The 24,545-nt window shown below is 47.2% G+C and overlaps 1 protein-coding gene across 1 annotated transcript in view; it reads left to right on the top strand.

Annotated features, from left to right (window-relative positions):
• The window catches only part of LOC144247087 (axonemal central pair apparatus protein HYDIN-like), a 60,310-nt gene extending 44,060 nt beyond the window's left edge, over window positions 1-16,250 (top strand). Inside the window, exons 22-26 of the mRNA XM_085589344.1 lie at window positions 257-573; window positions 3,349-3,763; window positions 5,275-7,957; window positions 8,475-8,650; window positions 11,030-16,250. Coding sequence (XP_085445470.1) covers window positions 257-573; window positions 3,349-3,763; window positions 5,275-5,424 — 882 coding nt within the window. The 3' untranslated portion in view covers window positions 5,425-7,957; window positions 8,475-8,650; window positions 11,030-16,250. The remainder of the gene's footprint in view (window positions 1-256; window positions 574-3,348; window positions 3,764-5,274; window positions 7,958-8,474; window positions 8,651-11,029) is intronic.
• Window positions 16,251-24,545: the final 8,295 nt, after the last annotated feature.

Genomic DNA, 24,545 nt, shown 5'->3' with positions numbered 1-24,545 from the left:
GCAAGCCATGCAGTAAAGGTGTCTCATGGAAAGCATGCCAGCTCTGCCGCAGCCACCCCCTTGTATTGGGGCTGAGCACAGAAATGGCCTGAGGGAGTCCTGGACTAGACTGTGGTGCCTACAGACCCCTGCTGTAAGGAAATGAACCATGAACTGAGAAGCCCAAGCTGGGGTCACTTTGAACATTTACAGTTTTGTGCTGTCAGACCTTGGGACATCATCCCACAGGTGATTAATTACTGTTTGTGTCCTGCAGCCTGTGACAGTGGATGTAGGGGAGACCTGTCATCTCTACATTGCACTTGACCCAGCTTATGACCTGGATTTTAAGAGCTGGAAAAAAGAGAAAGTTCTGAAGATAGGCATGGTCAGGGGCCATCCATTTGTGGAGCATATCGCCCTTTGGGGAGAAGTCCTCTTCCCAAATCTCCAAATCCAGCCCAGCACCCTGGAGTTTGGCTGCATCATGGCTGGCACTGAAGAAGTGCGTTCTCTGGAGATCACCAACTGCAGCCCACTTCCTGTCAAGTATCACTGGTCATTCCATTCGGATAGCCAGGTGAACAAGTTGAGGTGTGTGCACCTTTGTCCTCTCCCTGAAGCTCTTCTTGCTGGTGTCCTGTTTGTACTTGGCAAAGAACAAAGGTGTTGGCCTAGGATCTGGCAAATAACATTGACCAGCCGTGGTCAGGCTGGATGCTCAGGGAATAGGTTTCCAGCAGTTTGGTGCTGTGCAGCCCCCACAGTGGTTTCCCCTGGGAAGGAAAGCTGGGGTGAAAGCTGCTTTCTCAGACCTCTGTGGCCTGAGGCAATGTCCACCTTGATGAAGGGCTCCTAGTGCCAGCTCCCACAGTGCTGCTGAAGGCCCTTTTGGTCCCTCTGCTTTGGGATGGGTCCTCTCTGCAGGAGCTGCTCTCTGCTCCTTGCCTTCCTCCCTTGCATTGTGCTGCAGGATGCCCAGAAAGTCCCAAGACCAGAGAAAGAGCTACTTAGTGCCTGGGCTGATGCTGAACATCTTGTTACCTTCCCTTTCCTTCTTTGTTAGGACAACTCCTTTACTGCCAGGATGATTTCCCTCCCAGGGGTCAGCTTTCAGTGGACACCTTGGATTCTTCACTCCCTTGTTTTGTGGACACTTGTTACTTATTTTGACTTGTCCACCGTGCAACATGTACCTTATGGGTTCTGTTCTGCTTGACATCAGGACTTGCTCATCACATCATCTCCTATCCCTGCCTTCCAGAGAGTTTCTACGTTAGGGTGAAAAATGTCTTCTGGTCACCATGGTCCTGGGAAGTTGCCTCAAACCATTCATTCAACTAAAGACAGTGGAATAGATGATTAGGGGATCTCTTGGGGGTTATGATGAGAGAGCCCCTCATCCAGAAACGAAACCCAGCCTTAGATCACACGCTACAAAGCCAAAGGCAGTGATTCTTTGGGGAGCAGGTCATTACAGGCCCTGAATGCCTGTCTGGGAATGGTGCATCCAGGTCATGTTTGACTGTGTGGGGAGCACTTGCAGCTCATCAGGGTGACAGGCAGGCACGGCTTGACGGTGTCCCTCACATGGCATTAGAAACACAAGCAGAGTTACTCCAGGCACCTGCTTCAATTTAAAATGGGGAATGTGACCTGAGTCACCTGGAGTGTTGGAAAATGTCAATCAACCCCCCCTACACTGTCAGGGAAACATTCCTGATCAATACCTGGTGGAGCTGCAGAGGTTCTGGTGTTGGGCACTGTGGAGGGCTGTGCTGGCTCGTCTGTGGCCGGGTCTGCCCCTCAGTGCCTCAGATCTCACCTTTTTGCTTTCCTCCCACTGTGCTTTTTGCATCCCCACAAGATGTTAATCCCTATCCTCTCTAGTTCCTCAATGTAAGCAATTGCAGCTGCTGTACCACTGCTACCTCAGTGTCATCCCTGGGCTGCCTATAGAGCAGACCCGCTCCAGCCTGGATTGGGAAGGGCTGGATCAAACCATTTCTCAGTTCAACGTGCCAGCACCCTGGTCAGGGGCTGCATCCTGACCAGGAGCTGCTTGTGCAGGTGTTCCTCCCTCCTTCCCACTGCAGGTCCCTGTTCATAGTTATGTTGTTTTCCAGATCTGAGCTTTACCCACCTACATTCAAACCTCAACCGCCAAAGGAGAAGAGAACCTGTTTGGATTCCTTGGCATCTCAAACAAGACGCTTCAAGATTAGAAATGTGGAGGAGGCAGTCATAGCCCTGAAAGAATCGCAGGGTCTTGCCCAATCTGTAGGAGCAGAGGTAGATTTTCTTGTACACCTAGTGCTTGTGCTGCCTCCCCAGCCTGCCACCAACCAGTCATGCTCGTGCTGACCTCTCTTTTTGCTGCCCTGTTGTCCTGTGCTCTGAAAGTTGGCCAGGCAGCAGGGCCAGTGGCTGGATGTGGGGAGAGGGAGAAATAGGAGAGTTTTTCTTGGAGGAGCACGCTCAGATTCTACAAGCCTGTGTTGAGTGTGGAATTTTTTTGCTTTGTTTTCTTCACAATGTGAGATGAGGCTTTTATCTGTATCATCATGGTAAGACCTCCAGCTTCCTTCCCAGAGCAAGCTGTGATGAGTCCTGATCTCCATGTACCCTTTTCCCAGCCCAGCCAGACTACCTGTTTCCAGGTGTCTGCTCTCACCCAAGAGCTGGTATTACACTGTTGGCCCTGGAGCTGTCTTACAAACTGAGACTTTGCAAAGTGGCCGTCTCTTCCTCCTAGCATAGAAAATGGCTTGTTTTTCAGGTGCCACCACAAACTCGTGCAGGGTATTACACCCCACTAGGGTTGACGGGATTCAGGTGCTCTATGGATGTACCGCACACTTCCCTTGAAGCGCAGGAGGTAAGAGGGAATCCGTCTCACTCATCCATCGCCAGCGTGGCAAGCAGGGCTGTAGCTCCCAGTCCCACTGGTGGCCCCCAGCACTGCACACAGAGGGGCCTCACGTCCCTCCAGGCCCATACAAAGTGCTGCTGAACCAACTGGCTGTTGGAGGGGCTGTGCAGGACATGTTGTAGGACACTCCAGGGACGCTGTGCAGCACCTATAGAGGGCATTGCTCCCCCTGGAACACATCAGGTAGTCCGTAGGAAATTTTTGCAGGACCTTTTGCTGAGGCACCTTGAGAAAGCAGCATTTAAATCAAAAGAGAGGGGAAAAGCCTCAGAAGTCAGATTAGCTGGGCCAGAGTCCTTCCCTGAGCTCCAAGAGCTCTCACTCTGAGTCTTCCCCTTTTCTAAAAGCAGTAAGAAATGCTTTTGAAAGGCATTAAAAAGAATAAGTTGTGCACCAGAGAGAATTTCTGCTACCAGGAGACATCCCAGTTCACTTTAATGTAATGTGTTAATTCATGCATTGATTTCTGAGTATGGGAGAAGATTTTCCCCATGGTCCCTCCATTGGTCAGTGGCACAGATGCAGGAAGAGATTAGGGTGATTGTGGCCGTGTTTGTGCAGTGGCTACAGCTGCACTTTGGTCCAGGATGCTCTTCTGCACCCATTTCCATGCTCAACACCTCAATCTCTCCTGTCCTCCAGGCTTTCAGTATTGTGCCAGTGTCAGGTGTGCTGCAGCCAGGAGGGAGCCAGCAGGTCTCCTTCACCTTCTTTGGCCACCTCAACGCCATCTCCAGTGTCACGGCGCTGTGCCACGTGGAGGGAGGCCCCACCTACGAGGTGATGGTGACTGGGGAGGCCTCACGTGTCAGCTACTCCCTGAGCCTCCGGGAGATCAACTGCGGCTCTCAGGTACCACACGTGTCCCCTGGTGATACAGCCCACCAGAGCCCAGGCTAGCTCTAGAAACTCTGGTGCTGCCAGGTGTGAGGAACTGCCTTGGTGCGGGGATTTGCCAGAGACAGAATTAGAGCCACATGCTCTGCAGTGCCAGATACAAGCCACAACAGGGACCAGGCGAAGGAGAAAGGAGGAGGCTCTCTGTCTTAAGACTCCACAGGGAAGATGTTATTTCAAGTGAAAGGAGCAATGTAAAAGAGCCCTCGCTGCTGCATGGGTTTTTATACTGTTGCAACTTACGGGGAAGTTGCTAGCAGTTGTCCAGTGGGGAATCTTCAGGGGAGGAGTAAAGGGAATACATCATTTTTTTGGGATAGGGCAGGGGGAGGAAGGGTAAAGTCACATGGGCCAAAGGGGCATCCAAGTTTAGGGGAATTCCAAAGGGGTGTTGCAGTTGGGGATTGGCCCAGGCTAAGAAGTGGCACAGGTTTGGGAATAAGGGGTTGGGTTGCCTTGACAGGCAGGGAAAAGAGCTGGAACAAGGGGTGGGGAATGGCATGAAAGACAGCATTGAGGCAGGGTACAAATCAGGGATGAACCAACTTGGGGAGAACATGGAGGTGCAACAGAGCAAATTATTTGACAATAAACTAATAAAATAAACAGGAACTGCAACACCCTGGCACAGCTGCCTTGGGACCACGGCCAGCAGGTTCCTGCCCACCTCGGTCCAGGGCTCCCTTCCCTTCCCAGCCTCTTTGTTGGCCCTGGGGCTTGGAAGTACAACCTTTGAGGGACGCATCTGGCATCCAAGCTGGTTTAAAATGGCCATCTCCAACCCTCTCCAAAATGTTGGGAGTGCCTCTTTTTCAGGGTACCTAAGACTGCCTCCTGAGGAAGGCAGGATCTCGGGGGGTGCTCTGAGGGGCATGTTCCTGAGACATGCTTCTGCTGATCCACTCTCAAAGCCTGACCTCCACGAAGATGCTCTTGTCTAAAGCTCTTGCTTAATCCACACAACAGTCAAGGGAAGAAGTTGGGCTTCCAGTCACTGTATTTGGGGAGACTGTCCCAGAATAATCCCCACATCACTCTTTTAACTGAAAGCCCACAGATATTTCCAGCTGCTGGCCCTGTCGGTGTTGCCCTGTGTTGAATCCCTTGTTGCATGTATGTTGCTTGACAATACTTGCATGCAGGTGCCTTTTCTCCTGCAATGCCTCAGTGCTGTCTCTGTTTCTCCTGGCTGTTGGTGACCCCTCAGAGTGCAGAGGGCCCGTGTCCCCCGGTTCATTTATTGCTGCCCCTCACACGGTTGTTACCACACCGCTGTGTGCTGCCAGAGCTCCCTGGTCCCGTGCAAGTGCCCTGTGTCTGGGGGTTCCCCGGGTTCCCAAGTGCCCTTATCTCCTCCCTGGTCCCTGCTCCCATGATGTGTCTGCTTCCAAGGCCAGGAGAGAGGAAGGAGATTCCCAGCAGCAGGCCTGAGTCTGTAACTTCCTGCTCCTGTGCCTTCTCTCCAGATATTTAATGAAATTGGTCACAGCACGGTCACCCTGGTGAACACTGGCAAGATTGAATTCATCTGGACGCTAAATCCCAGCGCTGCAGCCGAGCATCTGCCTGGTGTGTTTCTGGTCAATCCCACCACTGTAAGTAGCACAAGTGACTGACCCCAGCCCTGTGCCAGGTGGCCCAGGAGAGTGTTAAAAGGAAAAAAGAGGGTGGGGGGAAGGGGGAAAAAAGTCAGAGGGGAAAACCCCAAACCCAGCCATGAGAGAGACAGAGCTGTAAGCAATTTCTGCGGGGGGCAGAGGAGATCAAACAAGAGCTCTCCTGATAAGACTCCCCCAGGCCTTGGCTGATGGGGGCTCTGCTGTCACAGGGCAGACACTGGCAGGAGGCACAAGTGTGTTGGTCACTGTTCTGCTGTAAGGGAAGTAGAGGAGAATTCTTTTTGATAGATTTCTCAGATGAAAATAAGGCACAAACGCAGCAAGTGTTATATCTGAAAACTGATTATTGATAAAGAAAGGGTATGGTCCCGACCAGAAGGGGATAGAAAAGAGAGCAGGGAGAGAAAATGAGCAACGGAGACAGCAACAGAGGACAGGGACGGAGCGCTACCGCCAGAGTGCTGGGCCGCTCTGTTGGGTCCTGCTCGGCAGATGGAGGAAGTGTGCTGCCAGCAGCACCGAGCGTGCGGTGCAGGGGCTCCATCCGCAGCGGCAGCAGGAGCGGCTGTCCCGGGGCTGCGGCCGGGCCGGGCTCAGCAGCTGCGGCTTGGCACCGGGCACTGGGCACTTGTCACCGGGCACTTGTCACCGGGCACTTGTCACTGGGCACTTGTCACGGTTGGGGCGCGGCGGCTGCTCCCTCGGAGAGGCAGCGGAGCACTGGGTTGCCGTGGCGAGCGGGGAAGTGGCGACAGCAGCGTAGGCAGACGGGGAAGAGATGGCTCTGCAGAGAGCCGGACCCTCCAGGTGCTCTCAGCCCAACAAAAAAACCAAAAAATGGTGGGGAAAACCTGGCAGTGTTAACTGCTTCGATATGGTAAGATTCCTCCCATAACTCGGTCAAACGGGCAAAGTTGTTAGAAGATTGGTCAGACAGGCAAAAATTTCCTGGGCTTTGGGGTCTGCCTGCCTCCACGGGGGAGGTCTCTTGCAGCCCCCTAGACAAAGCCTGCCTGCATTGTCTCCCAGCAATCTCCTTTACACGTGGGATGTGTTAAGGCTCTCAGCACATCTACAGCCCCTATAGTAATTTTTCACCCCACATCAGAACGTGTATTTATAACATATGTTGTGGCATAATTAAAAGTGCAATTGGTTGCTCACAGTCACTCTGGGGACTCCCAACAGCTGAGATCTCGGGTTGTGTTGGCACTGGAGTGTTTCTGAGGGTCACCTTATCCTGCCTGTGTGATCACATATCCCTTAAGTAGGCTTGCTGGTCTCTGCCTCCTCCAGCTTTGTTGCTGTGCAGCGGCTTTTTGGGCCAGGGAGCAGCAGGGCTGGAAGAGCGGGGAGAAAAATTAACAGCATCCCACTGCTATCCAAGCTTCTCAGTCCTGCCTGGATGCCTTTGAGCCGAAGCAGCACTCCTGCCTTTGTCCCTCCTTGCAGTGGGAAGAGGAAGCAAATTGCTTTCCCATTTCTTCATGCCTGTCTCCTACAAGGGAGGAGAGGAGCTGCTGGCCCTGCTCAGTGCGGGGACTTCCCCAGTGGCAGCAGAAGAGCCTTTTTGGATGAGGTGGGCTCTTGCTGGCAGAGGGCAAACCCCATTAGCAGCAGAGCTGTGCTCACATCAGGCTGTGCTGGGGCTGCAGCCTTATGAGCCCTGGGGAGGACACACGGCACCCTAGAGTCAGAGGCTCGACTTTTTGGGCACAAGGAAGGTAGAAGGTGTGAGAAACGAAGGCCACTCCTTAGTTAAAATTTAAAGAAAATTTAATAAGAGACAGTAGGGGACAAAGTCAACAAAGGAGAAGTAACAGCGCTGGGTGCTTGGCTTGGGTGCTTAGGCACAGCCAGAGGCACCCAGGCAACACAGCAACACCCCTTATATACCCTGGGTATTGCATCAGCCTAATCCATATCTACAAATGCTTGTACATATTGAAATATTTTAACATAGTTCCTCCTCTGTCCTGCCTTTTTGGAGCATGTGCAGATGTCCTGGTCCCAGTCATTTGTTACCTTTCAGCACATTCAACAGGTTTCCATTCCTTCACTGGTTAAACGTTATTATTACAAGAGCTCTTCACCAATATTTATATCACAACACAACATTCACATTTAAAGAACTCTAAACCTTAGCAAAACTTCTTTTACAAAAGTCAACATTATAAAACGCATGGTATTTATTCTACCAGTTGCGAAAGCCAACACTGTAATGTATTTGTCACAAAGGTGATGTGGTCTGATGGCTTCTTCTAGATGAGAACCTGTCTCCTCAGCCTGTCTGTCCCCTGAGCCATCCCCATCACTCTGATGCATTCCCTCCCTCTTCTCCTGTCCCTGCAGGGCTCCATTGCACCTGGTGAGAAGCAAGTGCTGAAATTCTCCTACGTGCCAGGATTACCAGGAGCCTTCAAGAGGACTTACCAGCTTAAAGTGGGTGACCTGGACCCAGAAAATATCCTCCTGAAAGGAGAAGCGTCCTGTCCCATGATCAGCGTGAACCTGCCCTGGAACATCACAGGTGGGCACTGCCTGTCTGGCCCCAGGAAGGGCTCCTCTGGTTTTGTTCCCTACCATATGCCCATAGGGCAGTTCGTGCTCACCTCTACCGAGCCTGGAGGGCTGCAGGACTCCCAGACTAAGTCAAGCCCCCTGGTTGCTTCATGAGTCTTGAGCAGAGGATGCCGTGTGGGCTTTGTCCCAGGAACCAACCTGCAGAGCTTGCCAGCACATCTGGCAGGGTCCTGAAGGATGATGGCTAGACTGAAGGGCTTGGGAAAGCTGTAAGAGAGGCTGGCAGGGCTTCTGGCAGGGTTGGAATTCTGTGACGTTGCAGGGGATGAGATGCTCCTTGGGGGGTGGGAGATGGGTGGGAGCAAACATGAGGATTCAGAGAGCAGCAGCAGCATCCACTTCCCATAGATTGCTTCAGGGATTTCTTTTTGGAAGAAACCAGTGCTGGGAGGCAGGGACTTCCCAGCTGAAATGGGACTGGCACTTTGCCCACACTTCTCTTTGTGGATATTTTCTTCCTTCAGGAAATGAAAAACATGAGAAGCCACTGAAACAGCTTGTAAAACCCCTGCATCAGTACAGTCGGAGGAGTATATCAGCTGTTCGGAAGAAGTCTCAGACCCTGATGACTGAGACCTTGAAGACTCTGAATCCAAAGACTCGGGACCTGAAGCCCCGTTATCTTGGCTCTGGCACTGTAGTAAGAACAGATACAGCCTTGTTTGGCACATGCGACCCTCCCCATGTCACCTGAGCCCCTTGCAGCCCACAGCAGCTCCCTGCTGCACCTGGGACCTCCCTGCCCACTTACAACCATTTGTCACCTCAGCATTGCCCTTAGGGCTGCCACTCTGCTCATGGCCTCTTCTGGGGCTGCAACAGCTCTACCCCAGGGAGAGATCAAAGGATGGAGTTCAGATGGTGCTCTGAAGGAAATGCAGGTCATTTCTGGGGAGTTTCTTGGTCCCGACCCAAGCCCTGCTAGATTTACAGACCTGAACAGCGGCTGCCTGATTGTGCCCTGGGGCTGTGCTGGTGGTGCTCATTTCCAAGAGGCACCAGCTTCATTCTGGTTCCTTTTCAAAGCAGTTTTTGTCCAAGCTGCCTTGGTGTACTAGCTGTGGGCAGGCAAGCACCTGGAGCTGTGGAAGGTTCCTGGCTGGTCTGTCTGCCTGTGGCCACAGGGCAGGTGTCGGTGGGGTGGTGCCTTCCCGAGAGCGAGCTCTCTGGTCAGTGCGGATAGCTCCCACAAACCACCAGATGCTCTGAGGGCTAGATGTGGTAATAATGGCAGACCAGTAAAAGGGAGAGAGGCTTGCTGCTTGAGGGTCCAACTCTGTTTATTGGAGGGTCCAGGCGAAGCGAGGTAAAGAGATCAGGTAGCAGGGTGGCAGGTTGAAGGGGCTCAGAGGCAGCAAGCCCTGAGTGAAGGAGGGTCCAGGGTATATAACTGGGAAAGGATAGGCGGGGTAACTGTGGAAAGAAACCAGCCAGAGAAAGGGTAATGGGAGGAGCAGGGATGGGGTGATTGGAAAACAACCAATGGAGGAACAAGGGATGAATGACAAGTAATAGGGACCAATGAATGAACACAGAACATTGAACTTTCTGGAACAGGGGATTGAACTACAACTTGATGGACAGAACAGTATTTGCATCTGAAACAAGGAACTATGGGAAAAAGGTTCATTCTCTCTCCCTAAACTACACAGTTGTTTCCTCCCAAGGCATTTCTGCCTCATAACTTCCCATCCGACATCCTGTATCTGCCTGACCAGATCAGTTTTCCTAACAGTGTCTGGGCAGGCAAAGATGCTGGAGTTGTGTCCCTGGAGATGAGGTCCTGGCTAAGAGAGCAGGAGGTGTCACAGACACTGAGCAGCCAGCCAGGAGGACCCCCACACCCCCTCTCAACAAGAGCAGGGAGGGATCCTTTCTCAGGTGCAAGCTGGGCCTTGGGAAGGACCTTTGCTAATCGGCCACTGTCTTCCCTTTCCTTAGCCAAGCTCTCAGCTACAGATAGACACGATGAGGACGCTGATAGAGAAGGCTGATCTGGAGCTGCAGCAAAAGCTCACATACTATCCCCCGAAGAGCAGGTTCCCTGACAAGGAGCTGTGCCAGAGTCTTGTCAAGTGAGTAGGGACTCCCATCCCCAGGTGCCCCATGGGGAACACCCAGCCATGTCCCCTTCTCCTGAGAGCTCCTTGTGTCTGCAGAGCTGGGAATAGCCTGGACTTCAGAAAGGGTCTGGTCCCGGTGGCTGTGACACGCTACATGGGAACAGCAGAGTGTCCTCCCTTCCCCAGCACCACGCTGAGCTTTGGACTGCTCAGCTCCCCACAGGTGTTGGGGTTCTGTCCCTAGAGCTGGGGGACCCAGTGCAGACCTTCAAGCCCTTCCAGACAGCATAAATTCTGTTCCTGCTGATTAGCTCTGAAAGAGACAGCTCCCAGCTGATGTCTTGGTGCCAACTAACAGAGCACACTAAACAAAAGGAGAAGGGAACTGCACATGTCAGCAAATCCTTTAAAACCCAAAATCAGATGGCTTGAACCCTGGTGGGGTGGCAGGGCTTATCCAGGTAACTTGGTCCCTCTCTTTGCACCATCGTGATGCAGCACAAGCACAGGAGGCTTCAATTCAGGAAGAAGATGCTCTGCAGAACAGATCATGTGATCTGGTTGCAGAGCAATGAAGATTTCCTGTGGAGGCAAATCTTGTTCCTAGGCCCCAAAGCAATGTCAGGCTCAGGCTATATACCAGGCTAGGCAGTTTCATTGAGACCGGTGGAGACCCAGTGTACTCACACTGGCTTTTCATGGCAGAGCAGCTGTGGCCAGTGTCCATTTTAAACTAATTTTATTTTCAGGTACCATTAGAAGTTGATAAAACCTAGGACCTGCACTCCTCCTGACTTCCCAAAGTCATTGCCAGGTGGTCAGGCCATGGGTTTCATGGGCTTGAGCTGAGTTTTTACAGCAGTGAATAGAGAAATAGCCACTGTCTTTGTATCCTCCATCCACTTGGATGTGTAGCCAGGCTGTGGTTTAAGGACTGTCCTTACTCCTCCTTGCAGAGTTGAGCTGCCCGAGTATGTCCTGGACATGGGCCCTGTCCATAAGGGTCACATTGAGAGAAGCACTCTGGAGATCACCAACCCAGGGCAGATCCCAGTGTCTGTGAGAACCCCAGCCTTGTTTTCGGGCCACATGTGGTGGTGAAATTCCTCCTCCAACCCGTGCTTCCAAAGAAAAACTCTGCAGGCTTAGCTGTTCGGTCTCAAGGCAATTTATTGCTAGTTATCTAACAGATTATGTTCTTGGACTGCGGCTATTTGATCAGCGGCCTGGGTAGAGGCACACACACCCCCTGACATCCTCTCTATCTGCTGCCTTCTTCGTCTCTCCCTCCGCCCAGGGTTGCTGCTATCTTTTATAAGATACATTACGTATAACATGTTTACAATTATTCCCCAATACCTACTACCTACGTTGCCAAGTGTTTTTCTACTCTAAACCAATCTGTGAGTGCCAACATCACCAAGAACATGGAGGTAAGGAAGAAGAAGGAAGAAGGATGGGTTCAGCCCACTTTCCTCCATCTTAGAACTTCTGACCCCCATGTACAAAGTGAAAACCCCCCTGTACATGTGCTAAAACCCCCCTGTACAATACTAAAAAAATTTCCCCTCTACTTCGTAACTACTTATACTATACTATCTAACCTTTTGTGATTGCTTGTTCCACCTCCAAAGCCGGCAATTCATTCCATGGCTCAAACCCAAAACCACAGCTGTTTTTCAGCTGTCTGCCAGGGTCTAGAATGCTTCTGACCAAGGCTTGGAACCTCTAAAAATGTCTGAGAGACATTTTGAGTTCCCAAATCTCCACTCCCTGTTTGAACCAGAAACACTTGCTTTGCCATGTTGTTCAAGGCTCTTTGAATGCACATGAAAATGCATGGCAGAACAAGTAGAACTACAAACCCTATAAGAATATATAACACTATTTTAAAAAGTTTTTCCACAATGGTGAAAGATTAAAAAAGCCAATGAAATCATTTCACCAGAATCTTGTAAGTTTCTTTTTTCTCAATTTGCTGATACTACTTTGCATCTGTTTCATATTTTCATGAATAGATTTTGAATGATCAAGCAAGTTCATGCAGCATGTCCCGTCAAATTTTTCACATCTGTGCCCATGTGACAGCAGCAAATAACCAACTGCTGCCCTGTTCTGAAGCACCGCTTGTCTTGCACTGCTGATATCTGTTAACATGTCACTCAGTGCAGACGAAATGGCACGATTATGTTTACTCAATCCAGCATGCTATGTGGTCCAATTGTGTCAAGGTCACCCCCAACGCTGTTTTTGGGGTGAGAAAATTGCAACTGCAATTCTCCGAGCCTTGTCCCAAGTACAAACATCATTATCACAATTTGGCTATATTGTTCAAAGGACCTTTTCTCTTTCATGTGTGTCTGCTCCTTTAAAGTTCTCAAATCAGGTGTTATCAATGAGAGCTCCTCAATGCTGCATGGACTGCTTTTGACTTTTGCAGGGATAGCAGGCCAAATTCTGTCCCTGCAAATGAAAAAACACTCCGTTCGGTAAAGTGGCTGGGTGTTGAAGGGATAGTTTGCTCATCACTTTGGTGTGATTGCACCAGGCATTTCTATGAAAGAACTGAATTGGAATGATATCTACTATCTGATTATCTATCTTTGCCACTCTTAATGGATTGAATTCGGTACCAAATCCCATTTTTGTCGATCCAAAAATTTCCAACTCTGGAGGTTCAAAGTGAGCCACAGGAAGGAACTGTGTCCAGACACGCCATCCCTCCATAGGATCCGAAAAGGACTTCAGAACCTTTTTGGAAGGGTGTCCCTTGGAATTGGACATTCCTTCACTGGCATACCTACCAAACATGTCAAAAATTGTTTCCCCAGTTCTGAATGGGTCAGGCAAATGCTGTCCAGACCTGCTGCCTTTGTCAAAGTCTCCCACACCTTTTCCCTTGGTTGTCTCATGGGAAAGCCTGTCCCATTGTCCAAGGCAACAAGCAAAGGAATGAAGCACATGAACACTATCTGTTTGAACCCCATGTCCATGTCCCCAACCTCTGTGAGAAACCCCGCAATGCAGCAACATCCAAACAACACTTGATTCCCCAGAAAAACCCCAAGTCTCTGAGTTCCCAATCGTTGTCTGACGAGACGTCTGCAGTGTTATAAACGAGCACAATAGGCTGTCAAATCCAATTAAAAGGATTTATTAATAGCGGAAAGCGAAAGCAAACCAGCGCGCGCTGGGCGGCAGTCGTTTCAACTACCGCGCCTAGCTCTCCGTTTCCCCCCCACTTATTGGGTTGTCGCTTCCGGATGTGTGACGTTCTGGTGACGCTCTGGTGTCTCTTCTGCGCAGGCGCACCCTGTTGTTAGGTGGTCGTTCTTTGCCTCTTGGTGGCGCCAGTGGTCTTCTTTAAGGTTGTCTCTGCGACCTGGAAATTCCCTCAAAAACAAGAAATGTTATCTCTAGGCACGTTTACATGTTTTGCCAAGTCTGTAACGGAACTATCCTTGAAACATATCTATTCGCTTAGGTGTTTGGGTGCCTAGCAGCAGCTTTCTCAAAACAGTTTTAACTCCCTAAAAAGTTTGTAACGAAGTTGTCCTTGAAAGATAGTCACTGGAATGCCTGAGATAGACACTGGAATGCCTGGCAAAATGAGAACATGTTCAGACAAGTAAAAACTCTAATTAAAACTCTATTCTGTGAATATGAGAGACTCTATATTATGAACAAAAAGGCCTTATTTTCCTAACAATATCCCCCCTTTTTATTTTAACCTCCTTTTTGTTCATTAAAGCGCTCTAATTCCCTTTTGCTCAATTCTAAATACTCTTCAGTCTCTACTTCGCTAAGTGGCTCATACTTTGGCCTTACTATCATTAAATGTGCAGCTTCTAACCTATTTTTCACTAGTGTAATAAGTTTGCTAAGAATGCATGGTCCAAAAGTAAGTATTAGAATTAGTAAAATTACTGGTCCTGCAAGGGTGGATAATAAAGTGGTCAGCCAGGGAGAATATGTGAACCAGGATTCATACCAACTCTGCTGGGGTTCTCTTTCTCTTTTTCGTTGTTCTATTTGTTTGCGTAACTCAGCCATCGTGTCTTTTACAATACCTGTGTGATCTACATAAGCGCAACATTCTTCTTGCAAAGCAACACATAGCCCCCCTTGCTGTAAGAATAACAAATCTAATCCCCTTCGGTTTTGGAGGACTACCTCAGAAAGGGATTTTACTGATTTAACTAGTTCACTTATGGCCTTATCTATTCTACTCAAATCCTCATCTACAGATGTACGCAGAGCTTTCATACCTTGGGTTTGACTTACCAGGGAGGCGACCCCTGTTCCTACTCCTGCTCCTCCTATGCTGAGCAAGATTGCTACCGTTAGTGCTGTAAGTGGTTCCCTTTTAACCAGGTAGTGTTCAGGGGTCTTCTGATGTTCTACCACGTATTCTTTTGGGTGGTATACGATTCTGGGGATTATTAGAACTTGAATGCAGAAGTCTGAATTATTAAAGGCTCTTACCGATAGGCAGGGTGTAACTCCAAGTTGTTGACATACCCATTTAGTATTGATTGCTGGCATAAGCCAATCAAAAGGCTTGTCTGCTTTGCTAATGCTCATTGTTGTGTTACAGAGGTGTCGCATATCTGCTGGAACTTCTCCTACACATCTTCCTTGTCCACTAACCTGGGACAAGGTAATGCCTGGAACATTATCTCCTTCTTTTTTCCAGAGACACTCTTTTGGATTTGTACCATTTATTTCTCTTGCCTCAGATGTAATCCCAATAGCTTCATAAAAGGGTGGATTTATCATGTAGCAAAGCCAACATCCTTTAGTTAGGTTAGGATGGGTATGATTCAAAACTCCAAAGGTAGCTTGCATGATTTTCCATAAAGTTGTATACCTCTGCACTAATAACTGAGGTTCTTGATTACCTTTGTCTATAACATTATCTCTGGCTTTATTACTCTCTTTTAAGTCATTGCTTATTACTGGATTTGGGCCTATAGGGCTAGGGTCGTGTGGCGCTACTTCCTTTTTTATTTGAATCAGATTTCCCGGATCATGTCCTTCTATCCAATGCCTAACTCCCCATGTTTTGCCTATTAACCACCCAGAATCGCTTGGTTGAGTGACATTTAGGTAAAGAAAGGTGCAGTTCCCAAGTAAGTTTTTCCCAGTCCAAGGCCACTCTCGTGGTTGTTTACATCCTACTGGTCCATGTCCTACCTTTAAATATTTGTCTAATCCCCCACCCGGAGCCCACGCTGATGCTATTGTTTCACAGCCCCAATAGGCACAGTAATAATGTTTGGGGTAATTACAGTATTGCTTCCCTGGGTTTGAAGCGGGGCACATATAGAAGCTTGTTAAGTTTAACAGTCGCCCGCATTTTAAATTCCGAGTTAGATCACAGATCCCAACTTTGAAGCTTGGTGCTCCAGGTCCCGTTATTGTTTGTAAAATATGACGGGTATCGTGATCCTCCCATCTGCTTAAGGTCCATTTAAAGGGTTCATGCAAATTAACTGTAGCGCTCTGAAGGGGAAACCATACAAACATAAAAACCCATAGGATTGAGTGATACGCACTGCAGGGGAGGATGTTACTTATCATGCTCAGTTTTACATTCCCATTTTCCCCCATTCCGTTGTCACCATCCTCATATTCATGATGATTTACGTTCTCTTTCAAGGTTTGGGAGGGCCCCTCATCCCCACTATCTACCTCTCTGTCTCGCCTGTCAACTTGGTTGCTACAAGTTACAGGGCAAGCCATCTTCCCGACAGCAGAGATATTCTTCAGGGGTGGGATCGTTCCCTCTTTCCCATTTTGATCTCCGGGAGATCCAATTTTTTGTATTCAACTGTGGGGTGTCGCACCTGAGTTTTTTAACTAATTTGCGACACTTGACCTGGACTATATCCGTGAGGAACGGACCCAGGGGTTCGTTGGAATGGTAACAGTGGAATTCAGGGTTTATTCCCTTTATGAAAACCTCCCACCACTCAGGGGATCCTTTAGTCAATTCCCGAGTGGCAACCTTGTAATTTAGTACTTCAGATGTCAATTTGCGCTGCTCCAGCCAGCAGCGTTGACATACACTTCTTGGAGCTCTCCCCTTTCTGCAGTGAGCCCACCACAATCCTTTACAGATTTTGCAGGAAAAACAGGCAAAAGGGTAACAATGACAATCTAACCAGCTACACCTTACTCTAATACTTTGGTGTTCAGCGTGGCCCTCCCCTTCCCAAGGTCTCTGTTCTTTTTCAAGTCGGATGAACCGATAGAAGGGCTGCTGGGCTGAATCCTCTAGACGTTTATAGTATCCTGGAGGCTTTGTTTCTCCAACTAGTTGTACTTGCAGTCCCCAGTTATCTCCAACCCAAATGTCTTTAGAGCTGATAGAGTTCATGAAAATTATTTGTAAGTCCTTTTTACTGTTAGCTTTAAATCCCCCGGCTTCCCGTCAATTTTCCAGCTCGTTTCTTTGGAAGCTGTATGAAATCGAGTTGGATCCACCGGCCCCTTTATTCTGCTAGCATGAGTCCATCCCTTCTCTGCTGTGCGGACTGCGGAGTCAGTGGTGATTAAAACCAGGTATGGTCCGTCCCACTTTGGGGTGATTGAATCTTCCTTCCAGCTCCGGATGAGGACCCAGTCGCCGGGTTGTACCTGGTGTAACACAAGATCTAGGGGTGGTCTTTGGGCCCACATCCCTTTTTCCCATAACTGTTTTTTATATTTCATTAAAATGGTTAAGTATTTATTAATACTTTGATCAGTAATATTAGGATTGGTTTGAACTTTTTCTAGGGAATAGGGCATCCCATATAGCATTTCAAATGGGGACAGTCCTATATCAGCTCGTGGCTGAGTTCGAACATTTAGTAATGCCAACGGCAAACATTTTATCCAGGATAATTTAGTTTCTAGTACTAATTTGGTGAGTTGTTTCTTAATTTCCCCATTCATTCTTTCTACCCTTCCCGAACTCTGTGGATGCCAGGGAGTATGTTGTTCCCATTTTATGCCCAGAGCTTCTGCTAGCATCTGTGTTATTTTTGAAGTGAAATGGGGACCTTTATCAGAGTCTATCGTTTCTGGGACCCCATATCTAGGTATTATTTCTTCCAGCAAGGCTTTTGTTACTGTCCGAGCTGTCTCTCTGGCAGTGGGGATTACTTCTACATAATGTGTTAAATGGTCCACTATAACCAAAAGATATTTTAGTCTCCCTATCTTGGGGAGCTCAGTAAAGTCTACTTGCAGATTTGAAAAGGGCCTCTTTGCCACTGGCCTCCCACCCAGGGGTAGTTTTCTTAGGTTTCTCCTGTTTACCCGTAGACAGGTTGGACAACTTCTAGTAATCCCTTTCGCTAAGTCATGTAGGCCCACCGTCATATAATGGGTGGCAAAGTGATCCACCAGTCCCTGAGCGCCCCAGTGTGTTCTCTGGTGTAATTTACTGAGCAGCCGCTGGGCTATGGCTCTAGGTAAAACCTCCCTCCCATCCTTTAACAGCCATTTCCCTGATTCCTCTTTTATTCCCAATTTTGTAAGCTTCTCCTGTTCTTCTATTGTAAATATAAGCTTATCCTGGGTAGTCGACTCAGGGTCCTTTGGGGTATCCACAAGGTCCTTCCTAATTCCCTCACTTAATGTTTTAATAATTGCAGCTTTCTTTGCCTCATAATCTGCCGCATTGTTACCCCTACTCCGGTAATCCATTCCCCGTTGATGCCCTTTTAAATGGACCACTGCTATCCTGGTAGGGCCTCTCAAAGCCCTCAGGAGGGCTATTATTAGTTTCTGATGGATTAAATCCTTTCCCTGTGAATTTACGAGGCCTCTCTCTTCCCATAACTTCCCAAAAGTGTGCACCACCCCGTATCCATATTTAGAATCTGTATAGATGGTCCCCTCTTTTCCTTCTAATAGTTCCAAGGCTCTTAGGATAGCGTATATCTCGCAGGCTTGGGCTGACCATGTTTTGTCTAGGGGTCCAGATTCGATTACCTTTAAATCAGGCCCCCCCACTATGGCATATCCTGATCTCCTTTGACCCTCAACTACTCTGGATGATCCATCAACAAACAATTTTTCCCCAGTCTCTAATTCCTCTTCCTCCAGGTCAGGTCTAATTTTGGTTTGTTCTTCTATAGTAATTACACAGTCATGTATCAGTGATTCAGTTTCGGGCTCTCCGAAGAGGAAAGAGGCTGGATTTTGCAATGAGGTGGTTTCTAAAGTGAAATTAGGGGTTTCTAATAGAATCCCCTCATATTTTAGGAGCCTGGCATCAGAGATCCATTTGTCTGCTTTTTGCTGCATTACACTCCGTATGTTATGTGGAGTTAACACCTTCAGAGTGGCATTAAAGGTGATCTTCCTTGCTTCTTCTACTAACTCCGCACAGCCTGCAATTATTTGTAAACAGCCCGGCCATCCCCTGCTTACAGGGTCTAAAATTTTAGACAGATATGCAATAGGTTTCTTTTTCCCCGCCCAGTCCTGGGTAAGTACTCCATAAGTTACTCCATCTGTGATATTAACAAATAAAAAGAAGGGCCTCTTTAAATCTGGGAGGCTTAGGACTGGAGCATGGACCAGAGTTTCTTTTAATTCTTGGAATTTAGATTTTTCCTCCTCTGTCCACTTGAGGTGCCCGTCTTGGGTAAGTTTTTGATACAGAAATCTTGCCTTCCCGCTATAGTTCTCAATCCACTGCCTACAATATCCTGTAAGTCCTAATACCTGACGAATTTGTCGTTTACTTTGCGGTAGAGGCAGAGATAGGATTGCTTGTACTCTGTCTGGATCAATTCTCTTTTCTCCCTTTTTCAAATAATGTCCCAGGTACCTAACTTCTTCTTCCACAAATTGTAGTTTTGCTTTAGAGACTTTTAATCCTTTCAGTCCCAGGAAATTCAATAGTTTGATACTTTCCTTCCGGACTTTGTCTTCTTCTTTCCCTGCTATTAACAAATCATCCACATACTGAACTAGCTTTACCTCTGGGTCTGTTTTATAGTCTTGCAAAATTTGTTCCAGGGCTTGCCCGAATAAATTGGGTGATTCCGTAAAGCCTTGTGGAAGTACCGCCCACCTGAGTTGCTGTCGCCTCCCCGTGTCAGGGTCCTCCCATTCAAAGGCAAAATAATCTCGACTGGATTCGTCCAGAGGGCAGGCCCAAAAGGCATCTTTCAGGTCTATTACACTATACCACTCATTTTCAGGTCCCAGTTTGCTTAAAAGAGTATAGGCATTTGCCACTACTGGGAATCGGGCTACAGTTCGCTTATTAATTTCCCTAAGGTCGTGCACCAGCCGATAGGATCCGTCTGCCTTTTTTACCGGGAGTATAGGGGTGTTAAAAGGCGACATACAAGGCTCTAGCAGTCCTTGGTTTAACAGCCTTTCAACCTCAGGTTTTAACCCTCTCCTCCCTTCTAGTGAAATTGGATACTGTTTTATTCTTACCGGGATTTCGGGATTTCTGATTTTTACTGTAAATGGGGTTATATTTAATTTGCCCACAGTCCCTGGATTATACCACACTTCGGGGTTTATTTTCTCTTCATCTTCTAAACGGAGGGAACAAAGTCTGATCTTTAATTCCTTCTCTACCACCTCAATTTGAACTCCCAATTCAACAATCAAGTCTCTCCCTAACAAATTGTAATCTGCTTCAGGAACTAATAGGAAGTCACCCATCCCCACTTTAGTTCCCGATTCCACCACCACCCCTTTAATAATTTGTACTTCAAAAGGTTCCCCCTTAGCCCCTATTACCGTGGCTGTCTGTTTTGACAAATTACAGCCCTGAGGCAGAAATTGAATAGTAGATCTTTCTGCCCCTGTATCGACCAAGAAATCTATTTCCTGGCCCTGGGGACCCACCTTCAATTTTATCAAGGGCTCTTTCTGATGTTTCCTGGTCCCCATAAAATAGAGTCCCTGACTCCCCTATTCGATTTTGAACTCCTCCTCGTCCCTTAGCCTCCTCCTGCACTCCCTCTTGAAATGTCCCTTCTTACCGCAATAATAGCATACCCTTTCTCCTACCTTTCCCTTGTCACCTCCCCCCTTCCGAGTGACTCTCTTTTTTTCTTCCTCCACCCGCCTGCTTTCCCTTACTGCAGCAACCATCATTTTCACCTGTCTCTTCTGACTTTCATCCTCTCTGCGGACATAAACCTTCTGCGCCTCTCGCAATAATTCTGCTAAATCCCTATCCTGCCAATCATCCATTTTCTGTATCTTCCTCCTAATATCATCCCAGGATTTAGAGACAAACTGGACTTTAAGAACTGCCTGTCCCATTGGGTTATTCGGGTCTAACCCCGAGTACAGCTGAAAACTTTTCCTTAACCTCTCTAACCATTCAGTGGGGGTTTCATCCTTCTTTTGTCTGTCGTTAAACGCTTTATTTATATTCTGGCCCCTAGGAACGGACTCTCTTATGCCATCAATTAATATGGTTCGAAAGTCCTGCATGTTAGCTCTATGGGCCGCATCCTGGTTATTCCAATTAGGATTTTGGAGAGGCCATTTGGTGTCGGCTGGCTGCTGGGCATGCGCAGGTAGGGCATCCCAGGCCCGCATTCCAGCAATTCTTATCATGTTCTTTTCCTTGGCCGTGAATAAAATGTTAAGTATAGCTTGTAATTCCTCCCAAGTGTATATATTAGGACCTAAAAATTGATCCACCCGCTCTGCCACACCCAGGGGGTCTTCTAGCAAATTTCCCATCTCCTTCTTAAAGTCTCTAACATCCCCCGAACTTAAGGGCACCGAAATAAATCCAATCCCCGGCTGTGGTCCCCCCATCGGCATTTCCCTTAAAGGAAATAGTTTGCCTTGCGTCTTACTTCGGGTAAGAGGACCACGCGAGCCTGAGGGTTGATCAGAGTCTGAGTCTGATTCTTCCTCATCCGATAGTGGAGGAGGAGGGGGTGCATTTGGCGCAGGGGGAATGTAGGGCGGGGGTGCAATAATTACTTCTTCCGCTCGCCCCTTCTTTTTCTTTCCTCCTGAAACCTCCGAGAGTTTAAACACGAGCACCTCCGGCTTTTCTATCCAGACTCGGGCATAGGCACTCTCCTCAGGGTTAGAAGGTTGTTTAGCGTGTACCCAACCATTCAACAGTTGCTTTACCCAGTCCTCTGAGGACCCAAAGATGGGCCAAAACACACCTTTAGAAATCTCTTGTCCTCCCCATACTTCTATGCAATAGTGTATCATCTTTGCCTTATCCTTCCCAGGTGCCCCTGGAAAGTGCTCCCAATTTGTTAGCATAAACCCTAAGGGACTCTCCTTAGGAATTGGGGGAAGTTTTACCCCCACCGGGGAGGGGGATTTATCCTTGCTTCTCCCCTGCCCCATGTCCTCCGGAGTACCTTCGATCACTCACGACAGCACAATCGCTTCCCCTGGTTCGTGGCCCAGGCCCTCGCGGGCTCTGGAAAACGCACTACTGAGGGTCCACACTCGCTTGGAGAATCCGGCTGCCAGTCCTCCTCTCACACACACACACACTCGCCGTACTCCGGGATCCCGAACCCCGCCCGAACGGATCCCCTTTATACTCACGCGTCCTGCGCCTTCGTCCGGACTTTTGTGCACAAAAATTACGGGGTACCCTGGGCCCGCTTCCCTTTCTTTGCTTTCTCTCTCTAGGCTTTTAGGTTCGTCGGTCGGGATGAGGGTAAAAAACCCCGGTCTGAGTCCGCTCAAAGGAGCGGAATCGTGGCGCCCCTCTCAGAGAGAGGTTCCCCAGATCCCGATCCGAGTCACGGCACCAAATTGTTATAAACGAGCACAATAGGCTGTCAAATCCAATTAAAAGGATTTATTAATAGCGGAAAGCGAAAGCAAACCAGCGCGCGCTGGGCGGCAGTCGTTTCAACTACCGCGCCTAGCTCTCCGTTTCCCCCCCACTTATTGGGTTGTCGCTTCCGGATGTGTGACGTTCTGGTGACGCTCTGGTGTCTCTTCTGCGCAGGCGCACCCTGTTGTTAGGTGGTCGTTCTTTGCCTCTTGGTGGCGCCAGTGGTCTTCTTTAAGGTTGTCTCTGCGACCTGGAAATTCCCTCAAAAACAAGAAATGTTATCTCTAGGCACGTTTACATGTTTTGCCAAGTCTGTAACGGAACTATCCTTGAAACATATCTATTCGCTTAGGTGTTTGGGTGCCTAGCAGCAGCTTTCTCAAAACAGTTTTAACTCCCTAAAAAGTTTGTAACGAAGTCGTCCTTGAAAGATAGTCACTGGAATGCCTGAGATAGACACTGGAATGCCTGGCAAAATGAGAACATGTTCAGACAAGTAAAAACTCTAATTAAAACTCTATTCTGTGAATATGAGAGACTCTATATTATGAACAAAAAGGCCTTATTTTCCTAACATGCAGCGTTGCTGTCCATCTTTGTCTGCGTGCTTGCTTCTCTGCTTCTCTGGTCCATGTTCACTGGCATCTGCACCCGATAAGGTTTCACGTGCCTTGCCGACACCCACTTCGATCCTCGTTCTATAGAAACACAAACAAAACCCTTGCCCCAAGTTATTAATGTAAATGAACTTTCAATTTGTCCTGACTCTGGGTTTTTGACCAAAACTGAAGAATTTTCCCTTAGCACTGCTCGTGCACTGTTTGTAAAATGTCTGACAATTCACATACAAAACTTTGTTCAACTGCATGTGAGATGTTGCTCCTGCCTCCTCCTTGTCTGTTTATCCAAATTGATTTCAAGGTATGATATATTCTGTGGTTTCTCCTGTATGTCATGATCCAAAAATTGCTCTTGAAAATGTGTGAACTGAAACATAAATGTGAAAACATATCAACTGAAACACAAATGTTTTCAAGCTTCTCAAAAAATGCATATTTTGTGACATCAGTTTGCCACAGCTGAAGACTTTTTTCAGACCTCTCAAATTGGTCACTCCTGTAAATACAGGACACTGTACAAACTGACACTCTGACAAGCATTGATGATTTCCTTTGCCTGACCTTTAGAAAGCAAAAGGATTCCATCAATGTTTGTATACTTTTGTGAAAAAATGTATGGCTCAATTTTTCTTGCTAAAAAGTGTCTGGCAGTGTTTGTGAGATGGACACTGTGAATCTGTCTACATGAACATTTACTTTTACTAAAAACCTCAGAAATGAAGAATGCATTCTGATGTGCATAACAAAATATTTATGTTCTCTGTCTATCAGGATTATTTTCATACATAATAGATACGAATATAAAACTTCATTGTCCATATGTTTTAGAAGTGATTCCTCTAATTGTTTGGTCACATTTGCAATATACACTGAATCTGTGATCAGATTGATGGCTTCTGAAATAACTGAAAAACCCTGACTATTACTACTAATTTTACAATTTGTGGTGAGTCTTTTACCATTTTTTGCATCTGATTCCCATTTCTCTATTTTTGGAATTTTCCATGTGATTTGTGAGTTTTCCTTGAACTATCAGTAAACACTGTTATCTTTTCCATTAATTCTTAACTTATTTTTGATTTTTCTCTAAAACTTATTTTTGCATTTAACATTTTGTGAGCTAAAAAATGACCTGTGCAAACTTCTGGGTATTCTAACAATGTGATTGAAAAATCTTGTGACTTTGGATTGTCCACTCAAAATAATTTTTCTTTCTTTAAATGTAAATGAATGATTAAGAAATCTCTGCCTGACATTGTCAGCAATCTGGTGTTTGCCTTAACAATGATCTGAGCCATTATCTCTATAAGAACACTTTTTGAGGGCCTGTAAGATAAAAACAAAGATCTATTTTAAACTTCATGAAAACATTACCACGATCCTTGCTCAAAGTTATTAACTTGACTGATTTTTTTTCAATTTGATCCGTCCAGTGTCTGGCACTCTCCTCATATTTTCCTCGACAATCAGTGAAATCAAATCTACAAAAGAACAATCTCAAAAGATTAAAATATACAAAATTTTCATTACTTATTCCAGCCTTATTTCAGGCACTTCTTCACTTCTTTTCTCTTTTCTCTTTACACCTTTTTTCTTTTTTCTCTCTTTCTCTTCTTCTCTTTTGAAACAAGAAGGTTAAAATATAAAACATAATATAGAACAAGACAAAATATCTTAATAATAAAATGCAGAAAACTTATCAAAATCAATAACAATTCAAAAGAGTTCAAAAGAAAGATTCTGAATAACATATATAAAATTGAACAAAGCATAATTATCAGAAACATTGTGCCAGTGGTTCAGAGTCTGCAAACAGCTGAAACACTTGTTTCCAGTGAAAATTTGCATCCCTTCCCGGGCAGGGCTGACAAGTCTCACCCCAAAGCTGTGTCAGCTGTCAAATTTGTAGGATCAAATTGATGGATCAAAATGATCTATATAACATTCATTTTTGTGCAAAAACCTCTGAATTTTGCTGGCAAACTCATCCGTCCAAGTTAAAGTCAGGGCCTGGCCAAAACCCAAACTTTAAATTGGAGTGATGCTCTTTAA

The sequence above is a fragment of the Lonchura striata genome, chromosome 11 (genome assembly GCF_050655825.1).
Source record: "Lonchura striata isolate lonStrDom1 chromosome 11, ASM5065582v1, whole genome shotgun sequence".
NCBI classification, from domain to species: domain Eukaryota; kingdom Metazoa; phylum Chordata; class Aves; order Passeriformes; family Estrildidae; genus Lonchura; species Lonchura striata.
The sequence above is the reverse complement of the archived record's forward strand: the minus strand, read 5'-3'. Positions and strand labels throughout refer to the sequence as shown.